We start from the raw sequence: 14,997 nt of genomic DNA on the forward strand, positions 1-14,997 counted from the left end.
GTACCATGTCATCGTTGACGTCTAGCAAGTACACGAAATGACTCTATGATCTCTATTTCCTCCAATGGCTCCAATAGAACTGTCCCAACTAGCATTGAAACTCGGGCGCTCAACCAGGTAACCTCCTTGAAAGAGAGATGTCTTGAACCACTAGATGATCTCCAATTCGCTCCCTCAGTAATGAAATATGGAAGACAGGATGTACTCTCGACCCCTCCGGCAGCTCCAAACGATATGCAACTGGACCAATACGCTCTAACACTCGAAATGGACCAAAGTAGCGATGTGCTAATTTTGGTTACGCATCGGATGCAAGGTCATCTGTCAATACGGTTGCACCCTCACAAACACCCAACTGTCGATGTCGAACTCATGCTCCCTATGGTTACGATCATAAACTTGCTTTATGCGGTTTTGAGCAAGTTTAAGATGAGCACGCAACCTCCTTAATGTGGCGTCTCTATCCATCAACACTAAGTCCACCTTCGTCTAGTCTACAGATGCCACTAGATTATAAGCGTGTAACATCGGAATCGTGCGTCCATACACCACCTCAAATGGAGTCATGCCAATGCTGCTATGGTAGGCGGTATTATAAGACCATTCTACCCACGGTAAGCACTCCAACCATCGTCTCGGCATCTCTCCAACAAAATACTTTAAATACTGCTCAATACCTCAATTGACCACCTCAATTTTATCGTCTATCTCTGGATAGTAGGCCGAACTGAAGTTCAATTGAGTTCCCTATAATCTGAAAAACTCCGTCCAAAAATTGCTCATAAATACACGATGACGATCCGAGACAATAGTGCATAGTATTGATAAGCTCCGATACCAATGATAAGCTATGATACCAATTTGATGAGTTCTCATACCAAAGATAGGCTACGCAATGATTCCCTCAAGATATGGATGTATTTTAGGAATCAATCCATGCAACCGAGGAAAACTATTCGTCAAATATTCTCCGCTAATCCAAAAATTACGAAATTAATTGGATTAGATCCATAACTTTCTGATCTAAAACTTTTGTATTTATGCCCTTCACAGATTCGAACAGAAACTAGGACAAAAATATAAAATAATGTGGGTGATAGTGGTGGTGATGAGTGGAGTGGAAGTTAGGATTATGGATTAGTATGGAGATGAAGGTGGATGATGGATGTGATTAAGGGATATAGACGAAGGGAACGAAGTGGTCAAGATCCCAAAGAAGATGAGTGGCTCGACAATCGAGGGAGATTAGAAGTTAGGAGTGAAAAACCCTTAGACACAAGTATGTATCTAAACACTAGGCAATGATCTCACTCGTTCGCTTAAGTAAAAGTCGAAAGAAACATTAAAAACTAAAGCAGAGATGAACACCAAGATTTTAACGTGGAAAAACCCAAACGGGAAAAAACCACGGATCCAAATTTGGATCAAAACCAATCACTAGAATAGTAGCAGTTACAAGACTAACTCACAAAACAATCCGTCGATCCAAACGACTTTGTTCCTCTCAGTCTTGATCGCTAGAACCCACGATTCACTGCTTCTTGTGATTGAAGTCCAATCTTAGTAGCCCTCGAGATTGATCTTTCGTCTAGATAGCCATTAAGACGAAAGATTAAATTCTTGTAGATAAGTGGAACCTTGTTAATTGAAGAACCGATGTAGCCTCAAGAAGTCTCCTTCAATAATACTTCTTCAACCACCCTAGAGATAGGGTTTCACAATCCTTATATATGATCTCCAAGATAGAGCCAAATCCAAATCTTATTCGTACTCACGAAAGTACAAGATAGAGCTAAATCCTAATCTTATCCGTACTCACGAAAGTACAAGATAGAGCCAAATTCCAAATCTTATCCGCACTCATGAAAGTACAAGATAGAGCCAAATCCTAATCTTATCCATACTCACGAAAGTCCAATATTCTTAAACTTTGTTGGTGCGTTCGAACGGGCTTGAGTGCGTTCGAACGCGACAGCTTGAATTCTTCAGGTTGCGTTCGAACGCGTTTGTCAACGCAGCTCTCGGTATGTGTGAACGCAGTGCCCGCGTTCGAACGCATTTGTGAACGCGGCTCTCTATCTGTGTGAACGCAGTACCCGCGTTCGAACGCATTTGTGAACGCGATGTGAACTCGATAGCTTTTCTCCAATAATCTTGCAATTCTTCAAATAAAAACCTAACAAGGAGAAACCTTACCAATGGTAGAGGTGGAAAGATGGTGAAGAGGGAGGAGGGAGAGAGATTAGAGAGATGATAAGAGGCAAGAAATCAATAATTCAATTGCATAATGAAGTTGGCTGCCATCCACATATTTATAGAGGCTAGCCAAAAAGTCCTAAAATAATACGTAACCCTAATTCAAGAGGATTCCCGCCGATTGCATTCGAACGCGCCCGATCGCGTTCGAACGCACCAAAAGCTCCAACTCTGTATGTGCGAATATGATGCAGGCATTTGAACACTGGCGTTCGAACTCGCTCGACCGCGTTCGAACTCACAATATGCGTTCTCTGTATTTGCGAACCTGATGCATGTGTTCCCAAGGACATTCGAACGTGACCCCTGCTGCGTTCGTGCGTGACCTACAGGAATATTATTTTAATGAAAATAAATAACTAATACAATAAGAAATATCGTAACTAAGTGTATTAGCCCACCTCACTTCCCCCACCTTGCCCTCAAGGTGAAAAGTCAGGGAAACGCTCCAAAATGTCAGTCTCCAACTCCCATGTCGCCTCATCGGATGGCTTGCTAAGCCACTCAACTAGAATCTCCATCTCCAATTTAGTACCATGTCGTCGTCGCAGCCTAGCAAGTACAGGAACTGGCTTTACGATCTCTATCTCCTCTAATGGCTCCGGTAGAACTGATCCAATGATCTCATGATCTCTAATGCTCTCCATCGACAATGAAACATGGAAGACAGGATGCACTCTCGACCCCTTCGGCAGCTCCAACACTCGAAACGGACCAAAGTAGAGATGTGCTAACTTTTGGTTTCGCATCAGACGTAAGGTCACCTGTCGATACGGTTGCACTCTCACAAATACCCAACTGCCAATGTCGAACACCTGCTCATGGCTACGATCATAAACGTGTTTCATGCGATTTTGAGCAAGTTTAAGATGAGCACGCAACCTCCTTAATATGGCGTCTCTATCCATCAACACTAAGTCCACCTCCGTTCGGTCTATAGATGCAACTGGATTATAAGCGCTTAACATCAGAGCCGTGCGTCCATACACCACCTCAAATGGAGTCATGCCAATGCTACTATGGTAGACGGTGTTATAAGACCACTCTACCCACGGTAAGAACTCCAACCATCGTCTCGACATCTCTCCAACAAAGCACCTCAAATACTACTCAATGCTTCGATTAACCACATGGATTTGGCCGTCCATTTGTGGATGATAAGCCGAACTGAAGTTCAATCGAGTCCCCTGTAATCTGAAAAACTCCGTCCAAAAGTCGCTCATAAATACACGATCACGATCCGAGATAATAGTGCGTGGTATGCCATATAACCGAGCAAATCTCTAACAAAAGTTTCAACCACCGACTTGGATGAAAATGAATGTGACAATGCTGAAAAGTGTGCATATTGGCTGAAATCGGATGTGACAATGTCCCATGAAATATGGAAGGCTCCTTCGATCGGTTCGAATAATGAATCATCTACTGATCAAATAAGGCATCCACTTTGTCACCGCATGCAAAATTGCTAACATCTCTATCTCATAAGTCAATAATTGCTGAGATTTTTGTGACAAAGCCTTTCTAAGAAAGGCTATGGGATATCCTCCTTGTGTTAGTACATCCCCTATGCCAACACCCGACGCATCACATTCCACTATAGCAGGTAGTGCTGGGCCGACCCCAGCACAAATGGCAGAACTAATTAATTAATTAATTAGTTAATTATTTTATTTATGTTATTTATTTAGGTATTTTTCTTCTTAATTAATGCAAATAGATTATTTAGACATTAACTATTTTAATAATATTATATATTCTTCAATATAATTTTATTAATGATAATTTTTATAATTAATGATTAATTAGGTATAAATATAGGTAATACTTATATTTATTTATTTATATATCTATTAGATTAATAGATAGATTTGTAAATTATAATTATTAGATTTATATTTATTATTTTATCGAGTAAAAACTGCATTGTCCCTAATTAATCAAGATATTGTATGAATTATAAAATTAATTATAATTAGACCTTGTCTATGCTTATAGTTATTTAGCCTTTTATTTTATTTTATAATTATATATTTAGAAATACTCTCATATAAAAGAAAACAGACCTCTTCTCCTTACGTTATAATTAACATTTTATGATAATAATATAATTATAATATTTAAATATTATCTATAGTATAGACCTAGTTATGTAATAAAAAATAAAGAGAAGTGATTCTTCTAATTGAATTAATTCTAATTAGATAAACGGCTAACATCATCCTACTTAAATATTTTCAGATCCCGAACCCCCTTATGTGAGACCCTGTGAACCCTAACGATGAGTTGATGTTTGACTGACGGTCGTGAGAGATACGTGGTTTATGTCTTCTAATCAGACTATAAGTAGTCTTATCCCCCTAGATGCCTTTATCAAATTATGATATATTACATCTTATATACACGCATGATTTGGCCTCCAGCATGATTATGACTTTATATAGAGATGATTTCAGTCAAACATATTTTATCATGCATTTGATTAGGCTGATCTGAGATATGAGTACATTGGTGATATATAGAGATGATTATACTATTATGGTTTTATGTCGGGATGATCTCTATTATGAGTATGCATGTGATAAACTAACAAAATTATACATGTGTTAGATACATGGTTAGAGTCGGCATTGCATCATTTTTCTTTTGGCTTTTTTACCACCTAAATTCCTAAGTTGCATGATCTGTTGTAGTACTAGATATATGCATATGATTTATCATGTATAGGAAATCATAAAAGTACATATATATGTGATGTGATGTGATATGATGTGATGGATAGAATGGTATCTGGTCCGAACTAGTACTGGACATACTCTTAGCATATAGCAGAGTATAGTGATGACCGATGGTTGTACTCTTAGCGTATGACAGGGTACAACTATCATTGATATACTCTTAGCGTATGGCAGGGTATGATTACTTTCTTCTAAGATACCTTTAGCGTATGGCAGGGTATGATTTATCTACAAAGATACCCTTAGCGTATGGCAGAGTATAATTTATTTATAAAGATACTCTTAGCGTATGACAGGGGTATGCTCGAGCTTGTGACATGATGTGTATCGAGTTTGGGGCCGGATACCGTAGTCTAGCATGTGGATGATATTCAAAGTTGAGACGGATGATTGTGATAGTGAGATATGTGGATTATATTTGGCTCTTACATATACGATTATCTAGTGGTTGGCATACATCATGTATCATCATTAATGTGACTAGTATCATTAGATCATAATTGTTATACATGATATGTTGTTATATTCGGTGATATTATATGGTAATTTTATCATATAATATATTTTTGGTTAAGGATATAATATGCTTATTCATATATATATGCTCATACATGGCATCATGCTGCTTTTTGATTCATATTATTTAGTACATGATTTACTCTTTATTTGATATCACTGATTCGGGGTAAGGTCTATTCATTGAGCCTTTTGCCCATGACTCTCCTTATTTCTTTTCTAACTCCCACAGATAATATGGTACGTGATACCGACTTGAGATATTCTGAGGAGATACTTTAGAAAGATGAGGTAAGCTATAGACGCGAGATGATATAGAAGATAGTTTAATTAGATATTGAGTTGTACCATTATTTTATATTTGTACTTCATTATATAGACGATAATTGGTATAATACATGTCAGACTATAGTGTACTATTGTATCAATTGTTTAGTTGTACCTTGATGGTTTGTTATGGCTTATGTGGGTCCTGCCATATTAATTAGTGGTCTAGTGTATATTATTGTGGACTTGAATATTCACATATTAACATGTTTATTTGGTTGATAATATGTTTTATTTGGTGTTGGATTATGTGAGCATGGATATGTTAGCAGGTAGTATTTGATGATATTATGATTGTATGTGCACAGGAGAGTATCTGTGCGTGACGGGCCCCGCCCAACCTGTCGCGCGTGCCTTGTGGGCGTGTGGGCGTGCACGTGCCCGTGCCGGGCGGGAGCGTTACAGTTTATTTATAAGTGGAAACACTTTCTAGGAAAGCCATTATTAAGTTAATTTTTGGGTAAGTGATTTAGTAATAGCTTTTCGGCAGCGTGATTTTCTTTAGGCTATGTGAAATAAGCTAGCAATAAGTCCATGAATTGCTTCCTAATAGAACGATTTCATTAATCGCTTTCCAGTAGAGCAAATTATTACTCACTATTCCTAATAACTTAGAGATGTGGTGTACTGATTAGTCAATTAAGAGTTGTTTGTCTTGGAAAGCCCTAGTTTTAGAAATACTTTAAATAGTGTTATACTTGAAAAATAAAATTTACTGTAGTAATACTTTGATCAAAGACTCACTAAAGACATTAAAATTACACATAATTTACATATGTAATACACACTAAAGTTTATTATTGTAAATTTAATAATTAAATGTGAGTAAATTACAAAAGCTCAAGTGATTATTGTGATTAAATTATAAAAGCTTAGGTGACTGAGTTATAAGTAAAAGCCGAAAAAGAATATAAGACAAATTGAAGAAAAAAAAGCAAATACTCCAAGATCTTGGAAAAGTCCTAAGCGATGTTTGCTTTGAGTTTAGAGACCTTCTGGTTCAAGGATTTCTAATCTGATTCAGTAATTAAATATTTTTTTTATCTATTTTATATCTAACCATATTTACTCTCCAAAAATTAAGACTAAATAGTAAAACTAACTAATCTGAGTTGGGGGTTTAGCCTGAGTCCAAACTAGGCCCTAGAGTTTAGAGGGTTTTACGAGAGCTTGCTCTCTCTATCTCTCTCCCCTTCCCTTTTTCAATATTTATTTCTGTTGTTACTCCGTCCTGTTCGGTTGGCAGTTGCCGCGGTCGGTTTTGTCAAAGTTGAACCGTCACGAAAGGCCGGTTCAGTGTATCCCTTCGCTATGGGTCCGGCCGGTTCAAGGAAAGCCAGCGTCCATGCGACGTTCGTTCTTGTAAACCCTAGGCTGCCTCAATTCCTCTATCTTCGCTTTTCCTCTCTTCTCTCCCCTATCCGAATTTGAGCAAAAACAAGGTCGGATCTCGAATTCCTCTGTTTCCCATTATTTTCGTACTTCTATTTTTTTTTTCTTTTGCTGTAGAATCGATAGATCTCCTTTCCGTATCGTTTAGTTAGGTTCCCTTTTCTTGTTAATTTTCATGACTTGAAAATTTTTAGTTCTGATTTTAATTCGAAGATATTGCGATGTTCAATTTGAAAGTCCGAATTTTTTTTTTCATTACGAAGATTAGGGTTTTTCTTGAGCTATTGCTGTATATTTATCTCTGTCATTTTAATTAACTTTTTTCCCCTATTTTTTTGGCCTTCGTAGATCATAGAAGAAGCTAAGAGCAAGAGCCATGGCTTCTCGTTTCTGGACACAGGTGCGTTCAGTCTAACCTCCAACTCTAGTGCTAACGCTTATATCAATCTGCTCTTGTTCATCATAAAAATATTTTGTCTTGATTCCAGGGCGACAGCGACACTGAGGAGGAGGAGGAGGAGGAGGCCTCTGAGTATGGCGATGGCAGTGAGGCCGGGGCACCGACTGGTGAGGCAACTGGGGCCACTGCCATGAGCCGTTATCTTGAGAAGTCCGGGAATGCATCTGGTAGTGATGAATCAGATTCGCAGCGTCGTGTGGTCAAGTCAGCACGTGACAAGCGGTTCGACGAGATGAGGGCCACCGTTGAACAGATGAAGAATGCCATGAAGATTAATGACTGGGTCAGCCTCCTGGAGAGCTTCGAAAAAATCAACAAGCAGCTCGAGAAGGTTGTTCGGGTTACAGAGTCAGAGAAGGCCCCCATTCTCTATATCAAGGCTCTTGTGATGCTCGAGGACTTCTTGGCAGAGGCGCTGGCTAATAAGGATGCCAAGAAAAAGATGAGCAGCAGCAATGCTAAGGCCCTTAACTCGATGAAGCAGAAGCTCAAGAAGAATAACAAGCAGTTTGAGGAGCTGATCATAAGTTACAGGGAAAACCCGCAGAGCGATGATGAGGGGGCAGAAGATGAGGAGGAAGAAGAGGAGGACGAGTCAGGTTCTGAAGTCGAAGAGGACCCATCAAATATTGCAATATCTGATATGGAACGTGATGATGAAAATGAGGATGGTGATGCGCAGGTTGAGAGTGGTGGGGCCTGGGAGCAACAGATTAGGAGAAAAGATAAGCTTATGGACAAGCAGTTCATGAAGGACCCAAGTGAAATTACTTGGGATATTGTTGACAAAAAGATGAAGGAGATTGTTGCAGCAAGGGGTAGAAAGGGAACTGGGAGGGTTGAGCAGGTTGAGCAGCTGACGTTTTTAACCCGGGTAGCAAAGACACCTGCCCAAAAGCTTGTGATTTTATTCTGCGTTATTGCAGCGCAATTTGATGTGAACCCTAGCTTGCTGGGGCATATGCCAATCTATGTGTGGAAGAATTGTGTGAGCAATATGCTTCTTGTTCTTGACATTCTTGAACAGTTCCCGAACATTGTGGTCGATGACTTAGGTGAGCTTGATGAGCATGAGATGCAAAAGGGTGCAGACTACAAGGGAACAATTAGGGTGCGGGGAAACCTAGTTCCACTCCTTGAACGTCTGGATTCTGAATTTTTCAAGAGTTTGCAGTGTACAGATCCACACACTAAGGAGTATGTGGAAAGGCTCAGGGATGAGCCCTTGTTTCTGGTTGTTGCACAGAACATTCAGGACTATCTTGAAAGAGTCGAGGATTTTAGGGCAGCTTCTAAGGTTGCCTTGCGACGAGTTGAACTTATATATTATAAACCTCAAGAAGTTTATGATGCAATGAGGAATCTGGCAGAGCAGAGGACAGATGGGTCTGAAGATGATGTGGAGGGCGCAGTGGCAAGTGATGTACCTCAAGCAGCTGAGCTAAATAGGGGGCCACCACCATTTGTTGTGATTCCTGAGCTTGTGCCTAGGAGGCCTACATTTCCAGAAAGTAGCAGAACATTGATGGATGCATTGGTATCTCTTATTTACAAGCATGGGGATGAGAGGACTAAGGCCAGGGCAATGCTTTGTGATATCTACCATCATGCTGTCTTTGATGAATATCCTGTTTCTCGTGACTTGCTGTTGATGAGTCATTTGCAGGATGGAGTTCAACTCTTGGACATACATTCACAGATACTATTCAATAGGGCCATGGCGCAACTTGGCTTATGTGCCTTCAGGGCTGGTTTGATAGCAGAAGCTCTTGGCTGCCTGTCTGAATTGTATTCATCAGGGAGAGTAAAAGAATTACTTGCACAAGGTGTACAGCAAAATCGTTACCATGAAAAAACTCCTGAGCAGGTAACAACACAATTTGTTGTTATTTTTATGTCAGTTCCTCTTTACATCATGCATTCTTATACAGTTGCCTTGGTTATGCTGATTGTAAGAATCCATCTTGAAACATCTTTACCGCATTTTTATCACTGCTTCTTGGGTGCTACACTGTGAACTGAGTTCTGGTATGGTAAGCTTTAATTTTTGAGTTAATAGTAGTGAGAAGGTTTTGATGAGTCTGGATAGATCTGGTTATCACCATCATTATCTTTATTTATTATATGTTTGCATTTTTCTTTTCTCTTTTGCTGCTGTTGGACTGAAGTCCATACCTAATTCTTACCTTTCAAATTTTGCTTGCCAGGTTTAGAGTTGTGAATTATAAATAAACTAGAATATGACTGTTGCTTTCTGTTTTCTAACAGGGCTGACTTTTGCAATTAAATATTTGTAGAGATACAATCATATTCTCTTCGCTTGCATCAATTGGGCAATAAGATTTTAACCTTCTGATGGTAATTAGTTGCTTACTATAATCTCTTGTTGTAGTCAAATTTGTGGAGAGTGTGCTTCTAACTATTTAGTGAATAAGAATTGTTAGCTCTATGTTGCCCTAAGGAATTCAGGAACTCTCCAAGTTTTAAGAACTTGTGTAACATGGTCAGAAGGCTACAAATGACTACACACTGATTTCATTTACAAAGATGTATCTACAAAGAGTGCCACTTATGGAGACTGGAGCAAGCTGAATCATATTTTGCAAGGTGCTTATATCACCAACTTTTTGCTACTTTGATACACAAGCGGAGTTGAAAGAGCCCTTCTCCTGCAGTAGATTCTTGATTGCATATATCTCTTAATAGTTGGTTGTTTCATCAAGTGAAGTAACTTGCTCATGCATGTTTCTCTGCATGCTTTCATATTAGAACTGATATAAGGGCAGGATATAGGACTACCCTGCCAATTTTACTATAAGAGTATGCTTTACTAGCACAGTCTTGTAGAGAGCTGACATTTGGAAAACCTAAAGTGCGTTTAGCGATGATTAATTTTTTGTTTTTAGGTGGAAGTATTTTTTTCCCAGTATTGAAGTAGCCACCCTAAACCCTACCATTATGTTGGCCTAATTATTTGGACTGAGAGACATCGGTAAGAAGTAAGATTGCTATATGCATATGATAAGGTGAAGTACCTCAGGTTGATTACTGAGACAAAATTTATTAGTTTTGTCAATAAATGGGTACATGAACATTCCACAACTTTATGAAGGTCAAATATGCAATTGCTGATTTATCAAAGTTCACATGAAAATAAAATATATCTGTGTTTCAATGCGAAAGCCTAATTTTGAAATAGTATCTGCATTGTTAAGGATTGGTATGGAGATAAATTTTATTTAACTAGATGGCACTAGCAGAAGGTAATGATTATTGCCTTCTTTGGAATGTTTATTGGGAAATGATATGTTAAGACACTGCTGGATCCTTCTTTTTAATTGTAGTTGTCATATAGCTAGGACAGCCAAGGTTTTTGGCTTGCATAAACAGTACCGAATATGACTGCAGCACTCTGGCTGGGATGGAAAGTATTAATATTACTGCTGTCCTATGGTAGCTTTTGGAGGACCTATTTGGATGAGGCACTCCAATCATGTTTTGGCATTCCTAGCTCCTAAAATATGGTAGTTATAGAATGTAGAGCCTATTCTTGGGTTTCTTATATCAAACTTCTGCAGACTTAGACAATAGTTTAAGGGCTGCCATAGACCCTTTAAAGCATACATACCAGATTCTGGCAGGATGTTGAACCAGTAATTGACTCAATCAAGAGGTCATCTTCATTAGCTAAGTCAATACATCAGTCGATATAACAGACTTAGACAATACCTGGTTACTAACCAGGTGCGACTGATGAGCATACTGCTGATGGTCGTTACATCTCTTTAGTTGAAATCGGATGAAGCATTCCCTCACAAGTTTCCCCAATTTTTTCCTTTTTAACAGTCAACCAAGCTCTCTACAGTCTACACTTTAGACCTATAAGAATTCAAGAGAATTTTTTTTGGATATGTTCTAGACTGTTGGCATATGTATTTTGTTTGTTTAAAATAAAAGTTGAGGAAGTATGTTGTCTCGTATGTTTAGATGCATGCTTCCTTTGTTATTTATTCTCTTTATTCCTCTCTCCTGTTTGCCACGGCACTCCGGTGTCATTGTTGTGTCAATCTGTTACTTAGAGTATTAGATAACAATTTGCATTTCATTTTTGGTTGTATTATCTGTTTTTTTTCTTTCCCAAGTGTGTGATATAATCAAGTTTGGTTGTGATTAAGGAAAAAAGAAGAACCTCACCATTTTGTGGTGTCTCCAGGAGAAAGCTGAGAGGAGAAGGCAGATGCCTTACCACATGCACATAAACCTTGAGCTCCTGGAAGCTACTCATTTGATATGTGCAATGCTTATTGAGGTCCCAAACATGGCTGCTAATACCTATGAAAAACGGAAACCTGTAAGCAGAACATTCTGCAGGCTTCTTGAGATAAGCGAGCGGCAGACTTTTATTGGTCCACCTGAGAATGTGAGGGACCATGTCATGGCTGCTACAAGAGCTCTTAGCAAGGGCGATTACCAGAAAGCTTTCGTAGTCATAAAATCACTAGAGATTTGGAAGCTTCTTCGAAACAAAGAGAGTGTCCTTGAGATGTTGAATTCCAAGATTAAGGAAGAGGCTCTGAGGACCTATCTCCTGGCATACTCATCCTGCTATGACTCCTTGAGCTTACACCAGCTAACTACTATGTTTGACCTATCTGAGGTTCAAGCTCATAGCATAGTGAGCAGGATGATGATCACGGAGGAGCTCCATGCTAGCTGGGACCAACCAACAAGGTGCATCGTGTTCCACAACGTGGAAAACACTAGGCTGCAGGGGCTTCTGTTCCAGATGGCAGATAAGCTGTCTATTCTTGTCGAGAGCAACGAGAGGGCCTTTGAGGCAAGGACTGGTGGAACGCTGGATGGGCTACCGACAAGGCGTAGGGGAGAGAGTCACGACTCTTCTGCTTTAGGTAGATGGCAAGAGAACTTCATCACGGCATCGCAAGGAAGGCAGAGTGGTGGGTATGGAGGACGGTCTGGATATGGTGGAAGGTCAGGTGGTTCAGGGCAAGCAGGTGGAGGATTTGCGAAGGATCGGAGTGGTCAGGGGCAACGTGGGACTGGCGGTTACTCTGGTGGTTATGCAAGCACACGGTATCAAGATGCTTATGGAAGCAGTGGGAGGACCCCCTACCAGGCAGGTTCATCTTTAAGAGGTTCACAGGTTGAGAGCACAGCACGTATGGTAAGCCTCAGCAAAGCTGGCCGAGTTTAGAGAAAGAATAAGAAGAAAAAACTGAGAAGTTGAAGTTTTGATTCTGGGATCTTTAGAGTTGTCATAACTTACGCATGGTAAGTTGCTTTTTGGCAATCTTTTTTGTTTAGTTATATTTTATTCGAGGACTGTATTAGCTTTGTGAGGGTATATTTATTCATCCTGTACTAGATTTATTTCTGAAACTATCATTCAGGTGTTTGTTCTGCTCCGGAGCATATGGATGACTATTATGGTTTCAATCTTATATTTTATAGAGTTGCTACATTTTCACTCCCAACACTTGTTCTCAGGTCGATTGTTGGTTTCAATCATCGTTGCAGCCACTTCCTTTGGGGAGTTTTTTTTACCAAACTAGCCGTCTTTAAATTTTATATATGGAGATAGATGACATTTCAAATTTAATACCAACAGTTGTTTATTTTACTATAGTTTTAAGTAAAACGCCAAGAAAATTTTATTCCTTCAAAAGAAAAATGATCTCATATCAGTGTTTCTCTTAGAAAAATGATGATATGATTAGTAATTTTATTGAAAGAGAAAATGCTAAAAAATTTAGTGCTTTACTAGGGAAATAGATACATATAAAATGTTAAAATATTCAGTAATTTACGAGGGAAAGAAGATATATATAAAATGTTAAAAAATTTAGTATTTTACTAGGGAAATATGATACATATAAAATGTCGAATATTTAAAGCATCTTATTATTATTCAGTGTCTTATCGTAACTTTTTAATAAATAGTTCAACTTGGACATATGATACGTGTTGCATCACGGGGCCACAGCCTATCTGACTCCAAAATTGTCACCAAATCTGAGGGCGGCTTATGGGACCCAACCCGATAGCTTCCTACAACTGATTTTCTACTTAACTTAGCCGATCGGTTGCCATGTTCCCTTCCCTGTGGGTATGACTAAACATAATCTTTTGAAAAGAAGACAAAATTGACAAGCATCTTTGGGTTATCCCCCTCAATCGCCAGGGACTACTAACCTCCCCTCTGAATACTCTAATTAGAGCTAGAGCATCCGATTCCACTATGATATGTACTCATACATTTTATGCTTATTTATTTTTTTATTATTTTTTTTGACAAAACAGGTTGCATTCCTTATTTTATTGAATCTTAATATTAAAAATTCATCACATGTTCAAACAAAAGGTCTTTCTACCACCTCTAAAGTTAACACCCTATCATGAAAACACATCCACACAAAAAGAAACAAAACATCATAACAAGTAGTGCAATAACAACATCTACCTACACCAGAGCACACACTTAAATAAAGATAGAGTCATATCCAAAATAAAAGAAGACACAAAGACCAAGCATAGGATCAATCCTCATCCAGATCCACCACCTCCTCCAACAAGAAGCCTTGTGCCAGTCTACGAGCCTTCTTCATAGATTTCTCTCCCTAGATCCTTGCCTAAAATAGGGACAAGGATGTTGACTTATGCACAAATGCATCAATTGACTTAGCACAACTCTGAAAAATTCTATTATTCCTTTCCAACCAAATACTCCACATCAAAGCACTAAGCCAAATAAACCATCACTTTTTTTTTCTTTTTCCAACTATAGATTATCCTTTCTGAACCAGTCATTCACATATTTTATATGAATGTGAATCCTTGCAGCTTTTTTTTCATCTGCCTAAGTACATAACCACCATACTTGCATCTTAGGAACAAGTGATCTGTTGACTCATCCTTGAGCAGAAAACACAACTAGAGACCCCAGACCAATCTCTTTTAATTAGATTATCTCTGGTTAACACTCTATTATTATACACTAACCAGAGGAAGACTCTAACTTTTAGAGGAATATTCAGGTGCCAAATTTTTGGTAGACTTTTCAAGATCACACCTCCATTATTTAGAAACCTATACAAAGACTTCATAGTGAAGATCTCATCCTTCTCAAACCATCATTTTACTTTATCCATTCCTCCATCATCCTTATTGCAATGTTCTTCCACAAAGTTAATCAACTGTTGCTCCTCCAAAACTAGATTTTCAAAGAGCATTCTTTGATACTTTAAATTTCAGATTCTTCTCTCACACCACATATCACTAACGGTAACC

The 14,997-nt window shown here is 38.7% G+C and overlaps 1 protein-coding gene across 1 annotated transcript; it reads left to right on the forward strand.

Moving 5' to 3' along the window:
* The first annotated feature begins 7,026 nt into the window (after positions 1-7,026).
* Positions 7,027-13,184, forward strand: LOC140792414 (eukaryotic translation initiation factor 3 subunit C-like). Its single transcript, XM_073143409.1, has 4 exons — positions 7,027-7,279; positions 7,578-7,629; positions 7,718-9,556; positions 11,903-13,184. The coding sequence occupies exons 2-4, from the start codon at positions 7,606-7,608 to the stop codon at positions 12,902-12,904; spliced, it is 2,865 nt and encodes a 954-aa protein (XP_072999510.1). The 5' UTR covers positions 7,027-7,279; positions 7,578-7,605; the 3' UTR covers positions 12,905-13,184.
* Positions 13,185-14,997: the final 1,813 nt, after the last annotated feature.

This window comes from Typha latifolia, chromosome 7 (genome assembly GCF_019914945.1).
Source record: "Typha latifolia isolate L0001 chromosome 7, TyphaL0001v2, whole genome shotgun sequence".
In the NCBI taxonomy this organism is placed as follows: domain Eukaryota; kingdom Viridiplantae; phylum Streptophyta; class Magnoliopsida; order Poales; family Typhaceae; genus Typha; species Typha latifolia.

Coding starts and splice junctions, on each gene's coding strand:
- LOC140792414 (XM_073143409.1), top strand. CDS start 7,606: ATGGCTTCTCGTTTCTGGACACAG. Junction 7,630..7,717: donor CTTCTCGTTTCTGGACACAG/GTGCGTTCAGTC, acceptor TCTTGATTCCAG/GGCGACAGCGACACTGAGGA. Junction 9,557..11,902: donor ATGAAAAAACTCCTGAGCAG/GTAACAACACAA, acceptor TGGTGTCTCCAG/GAGAAAGCTGAGAGGAGAAG.